Source organism: Chroicocephalus ridibundus, chromosome 1 (assembly GCF_963924245.1).
Source record: "Chroicocephalus ridibundus chromosome 1, bChrRid1.1, whole genome shotgun sequence".
Classification (NCBI taxonomy): Eukaryota; Metazoa; Chordata; class Aves; order Charadriiformes; family Laridae; genus Chroicocephalus; species Chroicocephalus ridibundus.
Genome location: NC_086284.1, coordinates 122815455 through 122833993, shown reverse-complemented (window position 1 = coordinate 122833993; position 18539 = coordinate 122815455). Strand labels below are relative to the sequence as shown.

The 18539-nt window shown below is 40.5% G+C and overlaps 2 protein-coding genes across 10 annotated transcripts in view; one reads left to right on the top strand and one right to left on the bottom strand.

Moving 5' to 3' along the window:
* HHLA2 (HHLA2 member of B7 family) lies at positions 1-13420 on the top strand. Of its 9 annotated transcripts, none has more exons than XM_063349298.1 (7): positions 1-333; positions 4666-4763; positions 5302-5622; positions 6103-6363; positions 8228-8518; positions 11142-11236; positions 12540-13420. In XM_063349298.1, the coding sequence occupies exons 2-7, from the start codon at positions 4700-4702 to the stop codon at positions 12567-12569; spliced, it is 1062 nt and encodes a 353-aa protein (XP_063205368.1). In that variant the 5' UTR covers positions 1-333; positions 4666-4699; the 3' UTR covers positions 12570-13420. The 9 variants fall into 9 exon arrangements, with proteins under 9 accessions (XP_063205368.1, XP_063205387.1, XP_063205395.1 ...); XM_063349317.1 differs by having other exon boundaries at positions 292-333; positions 4638-4763; XM_063349281.1 differs by lacking the exon at positions 1-333 and adding an exon at positions 968-1103.
* Positions 13421-13429: 9 nt separating this feature from the next.
* Positions 13430-18539, bottom strand: part of MYH15 (myosin heavy chain 15) — a 48902-nt gene continuing 43792 nt past the window's right edge. The window contains exons 39-43 of the mRNA XM_063349220.1: positions 17846-18016; positions 17216-17320; positions 16075-16170; positions 15420-15557; positions 13430-13558 (exon numbers count right to left, since the gene is read on the bottom strand). Coding sequence (XP_063205290.1) covers positions 13541-13558; positions 15420-15557; positions 16075-16170; positions 17216-17320; positions 17846-18016 — 528 coding nt within the window. The 3' untranslated portion in view covers positions 13430-13540. The remainder of the gene's footprint in view (positions 13559-15419; positions 15558-16074; positions 16171-17215; positions 17321-17845; positions 18017-18539) is intronic.

Genomic DNA, 18539 nt, shown 5'->3' with positions numbered 1-18539 from the left:
GCCACGGAGACGGCAGGCCGCGGGGTGGGGGGAAGATGGTGCTGTTACTGTGCTCCAGGGGCCGGGCGCGGGCCGGCAGGGGCCTGGCGAGCCGGGGCGGGCAGCTGATAAAGCCTCCCGGTGTGGGGCCCGGCCCGGCGTCACCCTTCAACCCGCGAAGGGTGTAGTTCTAAAAAGCTTTGCCGCTCCTCTGCCGGACGCGTGGCTCAACCTTGGGCTTGTGTGTGTAAGCAAGTTAAACGTTTACCCGATTTAATACTAAGCTGTGAGTGTTGTCCCAAAACTCGTGGGATCGTTTACCCGGTGTGCAAGCCGATAACGCGCGGAGTCGAGGTATTAGCTTTTTATTAGCAGTTCTGCGCAGAAAAGGGCGCTAGGGGGTATCTCCGCAAAGCTAGCACACCCAGCACTGATACAGGCATTCATTTATACATTGTAAAGTCGCATAATTAACGCATTCGTTGTTCCTCAAGCTTTTACTCGTGCTCGTAATTCCTTATCTTGAAGGTGATTGGTGTAAAATGTCCTCGTCTTCAATTAAAGGTACAGTGTCTCTTAATTTTACTGCGCAGGCTCACTGGGCGAGGGTCTTCAAGCGGAGGCGTGTATCCTAACTTCTAGAGGAGTGGTTTTCTTATGTTAATCAGTCAAGTTCACCTAAAGGGCACGTGTGGAATAGCCAAGTTTCTTCGTCAATCAGGCCACTAAAGTTTCTGGTAGCTGGTTTTAGGTCTGATTGTTCCTTCTATCCTATTGTCTTGTCAAGAATCATTTACCCAAATGATTTACAGAGTTACAATTGTAGAGATTTAGGTACCATGAGCACGTTAAGCCATGCAGGCTGAAAGGAGGCAGCAGCGATACCTACGGATAGCTGATAGCAAAGCTCATGGCCTGAGGTGCAGTAGCTTGCAACTGGATGTATGGAAACAAGTCTCGCGAGCAGTGGAGCTGTAGCTGGAGATCAGTTGCAATTGCCAGCTGGAACTGTTGCAGGGTGGTGGTAAATAGAGCGGCTGGGAAAGCTGGTTCTCCCAGAAAAGCCGGAGACTGTTGCAGGTTGTGTGTGTACTGCAAACACCACTCGGTATCTTCTAGGACAGGTACTGCATCCTTTCACTTGTTCCTGCGTTTTGTTTGTTGTTTTTTTTCTAAGCCTTCTTCTCTAAAATACTTCATACTATCAGTTTCTCCTACTGGATAGCACATACAAGGCTAGAATTGTTCAGCAAAAATTAAGCACTAGTGAAATAACGTTAAAGAGAAAATAGATTATGTAAACCTGCAGATAGCTCAAGGCATCTATGGTTCTTGTTTCAGATTAACAGCTTTCTGAGAAGACTGTCATGATAATTTGTATCTTAAATTCTTCTTGTCCTGTGCCTGTACAAGATTTACCTTGCTCCCTGCGTCAGGTTCCTGCGCTCTTGCCTTAGTAAGAGAGTTGCCGGTCTCTACAGTGGCTGTGGTGCTTATGCTCTTGTAATGCCAAGCACAATCCCAAAGTGGCATCGCTGCTGCTGTAGAAATCACATTTCTGACAATAAGTGATTTTTCCTGTTGCTCAGTTACAGCTTGCAGGAGTTATTAAAAAGTTTGTTCAACAAAGCCAGGCAGAAGAAATGTTTAAGGGAAAAAGCTTTTTAATCCCAAAGAGGGAGAAGAGAGTCAAAAGGCATGGAAGTTTCGCTTGTATAGAAATGTGGTTCACGCTATAGAAACAATCACTTTCATTTGTGGAACAGGAATGAACTTGCAGATTAAATAGCTGAGCTCTGGTATGCATAGGTGTGTCTGTGAAAGGAGCAGGCAAGAGGCAAAGTTCCATGGCTTTAGCAGAGCTGTATATTCATTTTGTGTATATGTATATATATATTTTTATATATATATATAAACCCTGACTGAAAGAAGCACCTGAAACAAGACTCTGGATTTTTTGCCTACTTGTGAAATCAGAACAGGTAAAAAAACCTGACATTCTTATTAACAGCTCTATGGCGTTATAAGTGTATGGGGCAGATGGGGCGGGGGGATACCTGGTATGTGTACATTGAGGTAAAAAGTGGTTACTTCCTGAGACAACTTTGGATGTTTAGAATGTGGTATTCTTCCTTTGGGGGTATTTCTCAATAACTGAAATATGGAGTTAGCATTTAAGTCGTAGGTGGTTTCACTGGGGGGAAGCAGAGAACTAATTCTCTTTTCTACTACAGAAAATGCCTCCCGAAGATTCAGTGAGGAAATTCTGGAAAGCTAGTACATTTGTGGCTAGTTTGGGATTTTAGCAGTATATGATTAACATGGGTTTTTTAGAACTTTACACATTCGGTTTTCTTGTTTGCTTATTGGTAAAACTTGCAATCCTCGGGCATTTCCAGTCCTCTTAAGTGTGTGTGTCCTTGAAATGTGCTGTTGTTAAGTTGACTTGAAAAGGAATTAATCAGAATTGTTTTACTAAGGAATAAAAAACTTTTGTTTGAGAGGGTTAGGAGAATTTTGTAATACTCATAGCTGCTCTCAAAATGGGTCACAGAGGAAACTTCACTGGGCAGAGATCAATCCTAATGACTGTATGCTAGGGGAGCCCTCTGTTCAGGGATCAGATTGAGTGCAAAGTTCAAAGGTGATGCAGGATGCAGTACATGTGGTTTGGTCACTGACTAATAGAAGAAAAAGAGAGCGTGTGCCTTCTGATATTTGTTTAATATAGTGGCCAAAGCAAGTGCAGTGTTGCCCCTACTGCTATCTGAGCTGTTCAGTGCTTGACTTCGCTGTGTGTCTTTTAAGATGCATTTTAGTGCCTTGCCTTGCTCTCAGAAACCCTGGCTGAGCTTCTGCTGCTCAATTCAGCCTGTGGAGGTTCAGTATGAAATAAGCGTCCTGCAAACTAGAGCGTCAGTAACTGACATGACTTCAGTGATCTTAATTCTAGTTGTACACTTTCTGTGTAAAAAATTTTGCATTGATATTTCACTACAAAGCCCTAGGGAGTAATTTCTTGGTTGTGTCACTTAGGTCTGTAACAACCAGGAAAAGCATGTTTCTTCAGTACTTTGCAGTGTGACTCTAACTATCAGCGTACATATACTTTATGCCTTTAAGACCCCAGACCTGCTGAAAAGAAGGCTGGCCAGGTTTTTTTCCAGAAGAACATTTTTCTCAACACACAACGGTGGGATTTGTGCTGAACAGGAAAATTTTCAGTTAACTAGTTATAGTTCTGTATTTCAGTACAGCGTTATGGAGTACAGCTAGAAGAGGTGAGGGAGCCTGCACTGTCCAGGCTTCACTCCTTGATGCAGCCCCCAAAGGCATTGCAGAGGTACTGTTGGAACCATGTTACTCTCAGAGCATCACTGCCAAACTGCACAGCAGATCACTCACTAAGGGAAATCTAGCATTGATTGCAGTTTCTGAAATCCAAACATCAAGCACAACGTATTGTATTAACCAAGTTGGAAGTGATGGGCAAATGAGCAAAAAATCCAATAAAACATGATGCACACCACTTGCGAAGGCAAGGAGGAAAAGAAGGCAGATACTGGCAATTGTTGCTAACGTGGAACAAAAGTATGTTTCATAAGTGTTTGTTTTACTCTTGCGTCATCTCTGTCTCAGGTTTAATATTTTGGTGCCCTTCTGTTGTTTTTTCCCCAAACAGAAAATTGAGAATACATAAAAGAATTGCACCAGCTTTACAAAATAAATAACATGCAAAAATCCTTGGGACATAAGATTCACATCCATCATAAATAAAGTCATGCACACCAATCAAAGTTTTTCACTAGTATTAAAAGAACTGGCTAGTAAGCCTGGCTAAACTTGTGCCCTGTGTTAGTTAGGAGTGGTAGATATAGCTGTCCTCTGGGGAGGGGAGAAGGACTAGGGGAAGCTCTTTAGACTCTTTTCAAGCAATTTGTTTCATGAGGTAATTTCTCCACCATGGTACACTGTATTTTGGAATAGCATGCCTAGGTGGAGGAAGAGTGCGGTCTATCAGTTACAATAAGATTATTCTTTTTTCATTGTGCTCAAGAGCTTTCAGTTCATTGTCATTTAACTGACAAACTAGAAGATATGATGGGAGAACATCCTCCTCCTCCTTTGCATTCCTACCCTAGACTTCCATACACGTATTTTTGGAAGTTAAGCTGATGCCCTTTCGATCTGGTGAAGAGTAAAATGTGAAAAGTTCTTTATATCTCTAATATTTGCAAATACAGGCAAATTTTCCACCTCAGAAAGTCAAATGTTGCAGTAATCAGAAATGTATTTTAGGAAGTAGAAGAATCTGGCTTGACAAGGGACGTCTTAGATCCTTTTGGAAATAGCACTTGACTATTTTTCCTCAGTGTCATGTTCATGGATGATGAAGATCAATATTCCCTAGCCCTTTAAGAATGCTGAGGGTAAAAACTTTCTATTTATTAAAAAGAAACAGAAAGTATCAGTCTGTGAAGGTTTACATGTTAATGAGAGGGCCTCAACCATTATGAAATGTGTAGTATTACATAATGACCGTAACACCAAAAATCTGGGCCAAGACGGTTGCAAACAAAAAACATGTTACAAAGGCCTACAGTCCTTAATAAGCTGTACGAAGGAGTAGAGTAAGTCTTTTACCTGCATTTAAACAGGTTTTCTCTCCTACTTTTATGATGTCAGTTTGGCATGAGTCTACTTAAGAACCAAAGAAGACATGAAGCGACAGAAAATACCATCTCTTCTCATCTGTTTATTTCACATAGGTGCTACGCTTTGGGGTACGTCTTAACTATATTGTTTATTAAAAATAATAAGACAATTTTTACTATTTTTTTAATAGGAGGGAAATAATTAATTCAAACACTGCTTAATAATGGTGAAGAATCTATTTGGGGCAATGTAAGATACTCCTGAAGCAAAAGACAACTGGAAGAGGTCTGCACGGATGGCCATGGCCATCGAGCACGTTGAGCACCCAAGCTGTTACCTGCCAACTTTTCTGCCCCACGGCTTGGCTGGTGGAGTATGACTGTTCAGCAGGCAGTAGTTGGCAGTTTGTACTGAATATCGTTTCAAGTACATTGGTTGAATTTGCATTGGAATGACTGAGGAAAAGTCACCTGGCTTACCCTGTCAGCTGAACTGGAGAGGGCATCAAAATTTCCGAGAAAGCGGCTGCAGCTGGAGACTAGGTACCAGCCGAACAGGTTGTGCTGCCTACCAGAGCATTTTTTTTGGTCAGGGATAAGGAGGGGCCGAAATATACTTGCAGACTAAATTTAAATTAACTTGCTCATTTGTACTTACGGGCTTTAGGTTTTACAGAACAGGAAACAGTAACAGGGCTGTTTTCCAAGGATTGCATCCTCCCTTGTCCTTTCCCACCTGGGGATGATGAAGTAATTTACTGGAAGAAAGGGGACAAAAACGTGCACAGCTATTACTACCAGAGGGATCAACTGGAAAGACAAGACCCAGATTACAGACACAGAACACACCTTTTCCATGAGAACATTCCTGGTGGAAACGCCTCCTTGAGACTTAGTAACTTGACCTTGACTGATGAGGGCCCTTACAGTTGCTATGTGGGAACACAGCAAACTAAAACAGAAGTGGAAGTCACGCTGCACATAAGAGGTCAGTAAGATGTCAAAGGTGCTTGGATCATGCTAGTGGAAACAGGATTACACCAACAGATTCCCTTGTGTTATTTCTCACATGAAATCAAAATCCTCCAACCCAACAGAGCACCTTTTGGGCCTGATGGTGTTATCAAGCAATTCATTTTCTCTGATGAAACGTTGTAACATGAGTTGAAAAAATTACAGTGCAGCACTTGTTCTCATCACCTGCTGCACTGTGATTTCTAAGGGGTAATTAGGTAGTATACTTGAGGTTTAAAACATTATGTGGCTTCTCAGAACAGTACAGACCCTGGCATTGACAACAAGTAATGCTGTGCTTTCTTCTGAAATCAGTCACGCGTTAAATTTTGTTATCAGTTATGTTTATTCTCCCCAGTGTTATTTCAAAAGACCAGTCACTTCAGGTGAAAAAGGATTTTGATAGTGGGAGTTCGTTCTTTATTTCTTTATTTCTTTATTTTTAAATCTACAGTTTCCTCTTACTATGCATTGGAATACCGAAAGACAGATACAGAAAGGATGCTGAAGTGCTATGCCTTTCTCACTTACCCAGCACCACGTATCTCTTGGGTACGAGGCAATACGTCCATCCCAGAAACAGATCGGAAGGAAGCCAGGGATGGAGTTCTGTATTCTCTTAGAAGTGACCAGAACATTATAAACACAGCTGATCCTTACTACTGTCATATTCATCTCCCTCATGAAGAGTGGGCTGCTGAATGGAAGATGCTAGGTAGGAATGAATGGAAGTCTCTTCCTGCATTGTTACTGAATGTCACGGCTGGTTTCAGAGCCAAATTACATACAGTATTTCTGCAGTGGGGCAACACAGATAAACGATGCACCTTCCTCTTTGAAACTCATCTGTTACAACTACAAGGCAGCATATGTCCAAGAAGTAGGGATAAGAAGGGGTAGCTCACACATCTATAAGTTAGCTTTACTCTGAAAATTTTTTCCATATCGGTCTCAAGTTTCAAGAGGTGCATAATAATCAAACTTTACACTCTATCAAGAAAAGAATGAAGTCAGGCAAAATAAATGAAAACCTTAGTGAATCCATGGGTTATATGAGGGAGGGGAAAGTTTGTCTGCTGCTCTAGATGCATATGCTCCTTACTCAGTCCATACCCCATCTTTTAGCGAGAGAGTCTTCAGTCCTGTTTGGCGCATTCTTGATGTACTTCTCTTCAAGTGCTTTCTGAAGTGCCTGGGTTGAGTGCTGGGGGTGCATGGGAGTGGAGAGCAGCAAGCTGGCATTTGAGCGTACCGCAGCTCATTTTGTCAGTTAAGGAAAAACAGGGCTGTGAAATTTCAAATCTCCATTTTGTCCTCCTGAATTTCACTGGAAAGTCAGTTCAAGGAGGTAACTGGTACTTTTCAGCTTCTCCTGTTTCTTAGGAAATATTTTTCAATTGGATCAAGAGCAAAGTAAGAGCAATTCTCTTGTGAGATGCGCATGGCTGCTGCCATCGCCGTGATTTCCCCCTAAAGTGTACCCAGACACTCAGTTCCTAATCCCTTGTATGTGCTTCAGAATAAGAGTGCAGTTTCTAATTTACATACAATATGGAAGGTGTCAAGTATGGCATCACAGTAGGTAACAAGTGCACCATAAGTGTCTATTTTGTTAATCTATCCTTCTGATCCACAAGAGAAAAAGGTACATTTCATTACACTTTTGTTTGCATACATCTGTCCTCTCACGGGGACATTTGGAAAATATACTGCTTTCCTGTTTCTTATATAATAGCAGTGTCGGGTAAAGTGTTGGGTTTTTTTGTCCTCAAGGTTTTCAACCCCACAGCTCTGTTCAGCCCCATACGCAGAAACCAAGCGTGGTTATACCATGTAAAAATAACGTATTAGTTTCCCCTCCAGAAGACTGCCAGCCACCACAGCCTCCTCTGGTTTTCCTTCCTTTGCAATGGATCCCTGCTGTCAAATTGGTAGTTGTGCTATGATATTAATTTGTCTTGCATTACTATTTTATACATTAGCTATGAGTTCCACTCACCTGCCCTTTCCTTCCCTTTCCTTTTTTTAAAAGCTATTAATTAATTGTAAGTGTTCCACACAGACAGGTCCACTGTAGCTGAAAGCTATTTCAAACTAAATACAATCTTGTTATTCTTTATATTAAATTATGTTTTAAGTTTTACCCTTTTGCTTTAAATGTGCAGGTATCTGATTAGTTGCATTTTCTCTCTGCTCCAAACGTGGAATTTCATGCTGCTTTGCACAGTAGCTTAGACTAGGCTGAGTCACTTTTATTAATGAGCCCCCAATTAGAGGAGAAATAGGCAAATGAAAACAAAATAATTTTCATAAGTATAGCTAGTACTGATTAGATATTTTTATTTTTTAATGTGAGATAGGTTTGCTTTTAAAATCTTCAGATGCTTCTAGAAGCCTACTGTGATGTTTGAATATAAAATCAAAATAGTGCATATGATATCAAAATCGTGAAATATGTTTTTATGTTTGTCCACAATAGTGTCAAACTTCATTAAAAAAAACCCGGAAAATATCTAATTTTCACTATTCACAGTATTTTCCCAAAAAATTGCAGAGGGTTCTTCAATTATCTGTTTCAGACCAACTGTCTAACGTGGAAGGAAGCAGCATTGCCATTCCCTGTGAATACAGCAGTAACACTGCAAACAGTGAAGGTTTCAGTGTTGTCTGGACGTTAAACAGAAATGCAGTGATTTCAGTCTTGGCCTCCTTCAATGGTACATCTCACTCTTACCAGCCTCGAGTCCACATTAACCAAAGTGACTTTTCCCTGATGTTGCATGATCTTGCTCCAAATGACAGTGGAGAATATCTGTGTAATATTTCAACACCTCACTACACAAAACTTACTGTGAGAACTTTGCAAGTTGGTAAGTTGCTACGCTGTCCGTTTTGGAGGATGGGGACCAGTGAGAGGAATGCAGAGCCAAAGGGTCAATCAGAAATCTAAAATATTGAGAAAAATTATCTTGTGTAATAAGTACAGGTGGGTAGAAAAGACATTTTATTATTGTTGTCCCAGGAAAAAAAGTTACCTAAGATGTATTTATTTAGAGAATTGAAGTTTCTTTTTTTTTTTTTTCCCCTCAATCAGCAGCTTGTGGCAAAGATCTCAAAATCGGTGACTGCCCTCAGTTGCCACCGACTGCCCTCAGAGCAGAGGGCACAGGGAAACTCTCAATCGTGTCCTAAATGCTCCACTAATAGCCGGCACAGGCTTTAAAGGTAGCAGGGAGATGAAGGGAAGCCCAAAGATGTGGTATAAATTTGCCTGCAGAAGAAATCTTGTAGAGGAGAGTGCACAGTTGTTGTTTTCAAAACTTTAATTCTACACAGGAGGCCTTTTTTAGGCCTGGGGATGTATATGTTTATATGCATGCCTGCATTTTTAGGACCTGTACTAAATTTCCAGTTGTGAAGTCTTAGTTACGGTTTTATTGTCTCCAGTTTCAAGCGCGCTTACTGATTAACTTTTCTGTCTATTGAAAACTCTTACTAAAGGTTAAAAAAATTTACTCCTGCTTTCTAAAATTGTAGTGCAAACAAATTACAGATTTGTTCAAAAATAGTATGCTCTTTGGGATGCAGCCTCCTTAAATCCCAGTCCAAAGGGAGGAGGGAAAAACTCCCGTTCAAGCAGTAGCACACTGGCATTTTATGCAATTAAATACAATACAAAAGACTAAAAACTAATACAGGGCACCTAATTTGTGGTTTTTTTTTTTTAAGAAATAAGAAATTGAAACAAGCCAGTGGGATGTGAAAAATAGATGCAAAATAGCAGAAAAGAAGCTAGAATAAGTGATATTAACTGCATATTCTTGTCTTCCTTTGTCCCCCCTCCTCCATGATAGCTTAGTTTCAGTCTGAAAACTTGATGTAGGGTGTGTTTTAAGTGGCAGTGGCTATATGGAATCTGAAGGAGGGGAGTTAGATTAAGAAAACGGTTAAGTCAGACAAACACACTTCCTTGCAGCTCGAATTCCAGCATGATCTTCCTTATCCTGTAAACCTTGTATTGTGGCTCTGAAGTGGAGAGCATTGAAAACCTCCAGGGAGCTGCACACTTAACTGGTGCTCCTAACTTATGCGCACAAGTTCATCAGTCTCCCTGTACGTTTACTGGAGACACCCGCACCTTCCAGTCCAAATGTGATCTGGGTCATCCTCCACAAATGCCTTTCTTTAGCTGCTCTCTGCAGATGGATCTTACAATAGCCGTAGGTGATACAAATCCCCTCTTTAGTGGCTAAATTACTGTGCTGCTCACAGAACTTTCCTACTTGTGGACCAGAAATACATTATACAGAACACAGAAAACACTTACCAGAGAGATTAGCATCTTTGTGGCAGCACAGGCTGAAAGCAGATAGGCAGAGTGAGACAGTAGGGCATAAGAGAACGAGCTAGATCAGTATGTTGGATGGTGGTTGTAGCACAGCAGCTGCTCAGCCATCTTGAAAGATTTACAAGGGCCACTGAAAAGGAGACTTTTAAGGGCAAAAGTGAGATGACTTTACAATCATTTTGGAGGCCACCTTCTGTGTAAAGAAAGGTCACAGCTTAAAGCTGCTCCTGCCAAAGGAACTGACAGGATGTGAATGCAGGTCTACATGTGAGGACAGAGCCAAGCTAAAGGCAATGACTAGATTAAATGGTCTCTTTTGGCAGTTCTCAGTTTTGAACTGTTTGCTAGACATCCTTAGGAAGTTTCCAGAGGAGTGCAGAATTTTTCAAATTCTTTGGATGAGATGCAGCAGTGGAAAGGAAACCTGAAGTAGAAGACTTGTACTTAAAGGAATGAGTCCTCCGGGTCTGAGCGTTCTCACGTTGTTGAAATTGGCTGGAGTAATGAGATGGTTGGTGCCGTGCAGAGGTTTCTGCTAGACGGGCTCTTATCTCCTGTGCAATCTGTTGTTACCACCCTCCTGAGGATCTGCTGGTTCTTGTGCCCACCTGGATTGGATGGTTGCATCAGAAAGTTGGGAAACATTTTAGATGAAAGTTGCAAAGATTTCGCAACAGAAATCATGAAATCTGCAGTCCAGGCTGGATAACATTTACTGGGTGGTTCTACTGGAAATCAGCAGTACCGTTAATGGCACTGAGCACTGTACTTGGAGGCAGTGTTTCCCATACCAGGCAGTTGATTGTTTTTAAATGGGACTTGTATTAAGAAGTCATCAAATCATATTACATGAGCACACATGGAATTTTGTATCAGCACAATTAAGTAAAATAATCTGCTTACAGGTATTCACACTTAAGTCAGTAAAGTACCAGTTTAAAGCCTTATAGTACGGGTCAAGTAACTTGAACATTGTAGTATTAGTAACATTAAAAAGAAATTGAGGTATTCTCCCCAAATCATTACTTTTAGATTATAAATAAGAGAAAAAATCCCAGCTTTGCTATACTTATTGAACAATAGTGTGCATTAATTTGCGATATAAAGCACTTTTGTTAAACTTTTTGGAATTTGTCTTTTTAAAGAAAATTCAGGTAACACCAATGAAATTGTGGTAGGAGTGATGATTGGTGCAGCGATCCTGGTAGCAGTTGGTGTCGGTGTCGGTGTCTTGTTCAGGGTATGTACAATCATTAGGAGATTTATTTTTGAGGGTACTATTAAGCTTAAAGGCATACCTTGAATGTTTGACCAAAACATAAATTTTATTTTTATGGGTTAAAGCATACAAAAAAGACTGAAAATATAGGATGATAAGTCTCAGCATACGTAAATTGTCCTCATTCTTGCTGTTTTCTATGGCCAGAAGGCCCTCCTTGGTACATCTACGAAATAGTACTTTGGTTGTAACAATGTTAACATGACCTTCCCTTGACCAGATGCTCTCCTGTGCTCTATAAAAAGATGAAAAAGTCGGTTACCCTTCACAAATGCTTTCTGATAGCTTGCTTTAAAAGCAGTCAAACTGGTTAATTTTCTCTCACTTGTATCTAAGACCCCAAAAAACCCAAACCAACACTTGAAGTCCCTCAAACAACATGCATACCTAGTCTTCATTAGGGCTCAAATTACTGTTTCAATTATATCCAATGTCAAAGCTCACCAAAACTTCAGTGTGAAAAGTTATACTGTTTGCTTTGTTTAGGAGACTGTTATAACTATATGGTCCCCAATCTGATCTCTGTACACATCACTCCTATTTACTAGAGGACAGCATCTTCAAGTGGATGCATGTTATTCTTGTGCATTTGTAATAGGCTGGCTCTGTCTTACAGTATTCTGTCTCCTTCCTCTCCATTTGTGGTGAGTATCCTTAAAAAATGAACTTTAGCTCTTAGTCCTTAGTGTACATCTTTCTGTGTCTGACAGTACAGCCCTATCCATGGACTAGATCTTCAGACTCCCCGGGCCTTAAGATTTTGTCACAGCCTGAATTCAGTAAGCTTCAGGAGACATTTTATGATGGTTACCATGCGATTCGACAAGAACACACCAGAAAGACAACTCTAAAATGATTGAGTCTGAGTCTTTTTTCATTTTTATCTCACTTAAAGATTCACTTGCGTACTTCTTAGTAGTCAATTTTAATGCTGACATGCTTTAAAGATGATAACGTACTTTTGAGATGTAGCAGTTTAATTTAAAGAATTTAAGCAAGATTCATTTATCTTGGGACCTGTTGAGACCGTTAACGTATAATCAGAGGAAGTGGAACAGTTTACAGGTTAGCTGAGGTTACATTGATGGAGGACTAGGTGGAAGAAACAGGGATGTTTCTGCACTGTTATGTGAATGTTTATTTTACTTGTCTAATGTTAAAATGGAAAACACTGATTTATCTTTATAATCAGTGTGTTCTGTTCCCATTAGGGGATTAATTTTACACATCAGTAGATTCTTACAAACATTTTTGTTTTCACTAGAAATGCAGAAGAAAAGAGGAAATCATATGAGCACCTTGACACACTGGAAGAAGATCACTCTCTGCACACATGGGTGCTACTGATATTGCTGCTGAAAAGAACAAAGAGTTCCTTCACCTTCCCTATTGAGTTACACTAAGAGCCACACAGAAATGTGATTATCTGAGCAACAGTAAAAACCAACTGAACTGATAAAAAAAAAAAAAGTAGTAAGTCAACTGATACTTATATGTGAGGACTTGGCATGAAAAACTGGAACTTGGATATCCTAAAGGGACAATGAAAAAGTTTCCACAGAAGACAATTCAGTTTTGAAGGATTTTTTCTTTTTCAGTATGAGGGAAAGAGAGGTCTTACTGCTTTGCACTTCATTTAGTATTTCAATTTCAAGCATAGACATCTTCCCTGTTTAAAAGTGGAAAAGATCTAAGAGAACATCCTATTTCAGAGCCACAGGCAGTCCTGATGGGACTTGTCCCTCCACAGCATCTCCTATGTCTCTTTTGCAGCTGGGGAACAAAAGTCCTTTGGCTGGTAGTAGCGGAAGCTTCTGAACTGACTATTCATATGAAAAAGTTTACTTTCTGTTCTCCTACAAAACTCCTACAGACTGACTGGCAGGACAGACAGAAGCTGGGTTATCACAGCTTTAAGGGCTGTCCCCCCGCACAGGTTTAGCCTGTGATGCTTTAACAATCTGCACATGAAATACGTGAGGCTGTGAAGCTTGACTGCATTTGCCCTTGGTTTTGTTTTTGTCAGAGATCTGCCAATTAGGATTTGTTCCAACGTAATGAAGCGGGCTGTTGGCAAATGTAATCTTTTATTGATCCCTGGGGCCTAGCAAAATAAAAACACAAGGAAATGAATGGAATACACTATAGAGTCTCTGGATTTTCACTTGATGTTTATTTCTGTAAGTGCTTATTTTTTTCTACATCTGCTTTAGTTGTGCCAGATTATATCAAGCATCTTCTTATATCTGTCAGCTTGGACTGTGTTTACTCCTCTTCATGAACCTGAAATGCAATTGAGACAGTATACAACTGTTAAAAATGGAAGCGTTGAGGGGTTTTTAGAGTAAGTTCACAAGTAAATGACAAAAGCTTCTCTTCACTAATGCTTCTGCTCCCTGGTATTGCCAGCTTGTATCTGAAATAGACTAGCACCAATCTAGCCAACCTTTGCTGTCTTACTTCAGCTAATAATACAGGTTTCTTGTCCTCATGCTAGAGTATATATCCCTTTGATAGCAGATGACTTCTATACAACCCTGTTTCAATAGATGGGGGTTGTTCTGAATCACACACACTTCCCAGTTTCCAGGAACATGGGTGCTAGTAGCAGCAGACAAGGTATTTCTAATGCTACGCAATTAAAGTAGTCTCTCTAAGGCTTTTCTCGCCCCAAAGGAGGTGTGTTATGACTTTTGGGACAGCACTCGCTGTCTGAAGATGTTTCCTGGCAGCTACTACCATTACCACCACAAGTTCCTTTTTGTGGAGATGACACCTCTGCATTTACTGTTGAGCTCATCATTGAGCGCAGTACTCCGCTCTAAGCCAGAGCTGGAATTGGTGTTGGCAAACTAACGTCGGACTAATAAAAACAAGCACCTGCTTTTCTGTGACTTATGCATATTTGAGGCAGAAAGAGGGTACTTGTAAGATACAGGGAATAAACAGCACTCCTAACTATTTAAAAACATTAATTATTCTCATGGTTTACCTATTTATTTCAGTTGCTGTGTGATGCCGTGGCTTTGTGAACTTATATGAATTTTCATTCTTTTTGTAGGGATGGAATAATTTAATGAAAAATATGTGGAAATATTCTACTCTAAAAAGCTGCAAAGCTTCTGAGCAGCAGCTTCCATCATATTTAAATGTGTGAGACACCAGATCTTCATGCAGTTTTAATGTAGCTCTGCTCTAGACAGTGGAGCTACAGCCATTTATATCAGTCAAAGGTGGTGACTTTATTAGTCCAATACAAAAGCAGAGTGTTTCTTCCCACAGAATGGTGGATACAGAAGAGAGAAGGAAGGTGTTGGGATCAAGTGTGATAAAAATACCAAATTTATACAGAAATAGTTTTTTTCCTCTTTCTTGACTTGGGATCTCACCCCCATAAAACTTATATGATGTTAAGCATGGCAGTTTATGTTTCACTTGCAAATGAAATAGATAAAGCAATGACCCAGCTCCTCTTTCTATCATTCCTACAAGTAACAGCCCCACTCTTCCTTGCCCTGGTTGCCACAAGGCAAGCACGGATAAGCAAAGGTTTGCTTTCAGTTCCAGACCAAGTTCTTGGACACCTTTTAGTTTCATCAATATTTTTTCTACTACCATTCTGCTCAAGTGCAAAACACCACAAATATATTTCTAACGAATTCCCAGCACCTAAGTGACTACTCACTAATATTTTTTTTCCATCTAGCTCTTCAAATCAATACAAGTTCACTGAAAGAGCAATGTTAAAATATCTGGCAAACTGCTAGTGCAGTAATCCCCAGGCTGTATTACATACATAGAAACCTACATCATCAGAGGGAGAAAAAGATGGAACTTTTTAATATCCCTTGCAAAAAAAAAAAAAATAAAACCAAGTCAACAGTTCTGGAAACTCTGGCTGCTGAGCACAAAAGTTAAATGACAACATCAAGAGGGCAGAGAATTCATTTCATCTAAGCATCAGATTGCTGTCCTAAAGGCTTACCTGAATGTTAAAAAAAAAAGAGTAGACTAAAACTAAAAAATGTAGTAGACATAAATGTAGTCCACGCTACTTTAAGAGATGTAACATATCTTCCTGCACACATAGCATCCACTACTGTGTATTAAACAGTCACATTTACCCGCCGTGATATAACCATACCTTTTTCATGCCAATATCTCTTGACTTGCTCCTCAGCTTATTAACTTGAGATTCAGCTATTTCGGCCCGTTCTTCAGCGTCGTCCAGATCATGTTGCTGTTTTCTGTACTTCGAAAGGTACAGATTGGCTTGAGCTTCCTGGTGAGAGAAAACAGTGCAGCCGATTGCCTCCTGTCCACATGAAACGAAGCTTTCCATTTCAAGCGGGATGGTAAGTGCTCAGCACGGCTAGGTAGCAGCTGTATGGGAACCCCTTGCCTCCTGGAGAACTACGATTGCTGTTTTACAGAGTTGATATTTCCAGTGGCACTTTCCCCGTTAGGTGAATTGGGAGCTTCTCACACGCCTCCTGAGGCAGTAGGAGGAAAAAAGTCTTTCCCGTTCCTTTGCTTTCCCCCTTCCCTTGCAAATTATACTGCAGTCTTAAGATAAAATTTAATACTTTTTCTTAAATATAATCCATACATATGCTACATATTTTATTTTATATATATTATAAATACATTTACACATACAGGGGGTCTATATGAATATAAATATGAATATGAATACACACACAAAATGTGTATTTGTACTAAAAGATTCTATGGATTAAAGATTGTGGGTTTAGGATAATAAATTTCTCAAAGGTAAAAGGACACAAATAGTTACTTACAGCTTCCTCTGCTTGGTGCTTGTAGCTCTTCACTTTTAATTGTAGCTTGTCAATCAGATCCTGCATCCTGGCCAGATTCTTCTTATCTTCCTCTGACTGCATCAGAACACCATTAATTGGGTTGACAGTGTTAAAAAGGCCTAAAGCATCTCCCATAATGAAATAGGTATGGCTGCCATATATATAATGTTAGAAACATATAGTTCAAAATACAAACAAGCCGTATTGTGATCATCCTGAGTATAGATGAGAAAAATTTCTATATATTGATTGAAGATGTATGTAAGCCTGGAGGCTGAGAACTAAAAGAGGGTACCCTCCCCATTCATATGTATGTAAATATAGATACATATAAACACAGATATATATGTGCACAGACTTTCAGGAGTGCACACATACATACAGAGTTCCTTGCTCAAGGCTGAGGAGCACTCTTATTATTTAATGAAGCAGACTTATGGGCCGGCCTAAAAGTATATAATTTGTATATTGCAAAGTCTGGTTTGGAGGCATTTTTGGTAAAAGGAGCCAGGTTTAAGCTGTCGCAGTCCATAAGCAGAAGGACCAGTTAATTCTGCCTGCGCACTGTATTCTAAGAAAACAACCTTCAGCCTCTGCGTACAAAAGTCAGCGTAAAACGACAGGTAGGAGGCTAAATAATCTCCTAAAGCAGATGGGTGGGATTATTTTAAGAATGCTGTTGGAAGCAAAAGGATCAGCGCTCTGTGCCAAAGACCTTTTTTCGGAAGGCAAGCAGCAGCCGTTAGCAAACCTGCGGGAGGCTCACGACGAGACCGTGCTGCTCAGCAATAGGTGACTGGGCAACCCTACACTGAGTGATGCATGAGAGCCAACTGAATCCTTCTGGCTCTTTTTAGCAACATCAGCACAGCTGAGAGACAGCTGGGCTCTTTCTTCTCTTGCAGCGTGAGTAGTTGTCTAAGCCTGCTCCATATTAATACTCTGCTGAAACTGTCCACATCCCAGCAATAGAGGCTTTCTAACATTATTCACAATGAGTCAGGCAAGATGATGGTAGCCCTAGGGAGATGTTCCTCCTATCCTGAAAGCTTCCTACAACCAGAAAGCTCTGGATAATGCCACCCTTCATCCTTCACTATTACTTGAGTTCTCAGCGTACCTGGTAAGTCAGCTCTTTTATGCGTCTCTCAAACTTGCGGGCTCCTTTTTGGGCATCCGAATTGCGACGGAGTTCAGCCTCAAGTTCATTCTCCAGCTCACGAACCTGAAAAAAGGAAAAACCCTTGCCATTATGCTATATATATATACACACATAAAGCAGCAGGAAATGTAGTTGACAGTTCAAGAAATACTCATTTTCTCAGCATCTCCAGAGTGTCGAATTTCAGGAAGAGATCAAAATGTAACCTTTCCATTCTGCTTTTTCATAAACGTGTTTAAGCTGCACCAGCAGACACATGCAAAGGCCAAAAAACTTTAACTGAAGCAAGCATTGCTGTGGCTTTTCCTGGTTTTAGATGTTGTGTCCTTTTTTGGGCTTGGTTTTGATGTATTTTTTTGTTTTTAACCAAGGGCTTGGTCATCCGCTGTGCTACAAGAGCTCATTGTAATTGGATGATGAAGAGGAAGCATGTCTCCAAGAACTACTGTGCATGTTGTGAAACAGAGGAAAGCATTCGTAGTCTCCGTTATTGGCCTCCATGAATGTACCAGGCAGCCCTAGGGCACCTCCCTGGTCTCAGTTCTATAAGGCAGGACATAGTGGTCCATAGTTTGATCACAAACTTACCCTGGATTCCAGTTTCTGGATCTGCTTCTTGCCACCTTTCAGGGCTATTTGTTCTGCTTCATCCAGTCGCTTCTGGAGATCTTTAATGGTTTGCTCCATGTTCTTCTTCATTCTCTCCAAGTGAGCGCTAGTATCTTGCTCCTTTTTAAGCTCCTCAGCCATCATTGCTGCCTGAAAAACAACCAGATTTTACAGCAGCTCTCTTATGCTTTTAAATTATGTCTCAGAAGAAATGACGGGAAATTGATCTTGGATTATCCACTACTTGGATCATTCACTGTACCCAAAGCTCCAGAGAATATCTTGTATGTGCACATCTTGCCTGGACAGAGAAAACACAAAGACAGAATAGCCTTGGAGTCCTTTTTTCCTCTGTATTCTAATGCTGGGATTTAATATTTTCCCCCTACCTTTTTTTTTTTTTTCTTTTCCCTTTCAGTATCTGTGCTATACAATGACGTCATTTATAAAGCCTACAAGTAAGCTTGTGCCATTCACTAAAGATTTTACCTAGGACTTGTTCAAAATCCAATCTTGGTGCTTGGAGCTCTTGAAAGGCAGCAGACTAAAACATCTGGCAGACAAATTTCCCTGCACAGCCATAGACGAGAGCTGCCTGAGCAGCTGTAACAGCAGAGCAGTTTCTGCAGTCTGTGCTGGGATGGGAAGCTCAGTTTCAACACCTTACATAGTC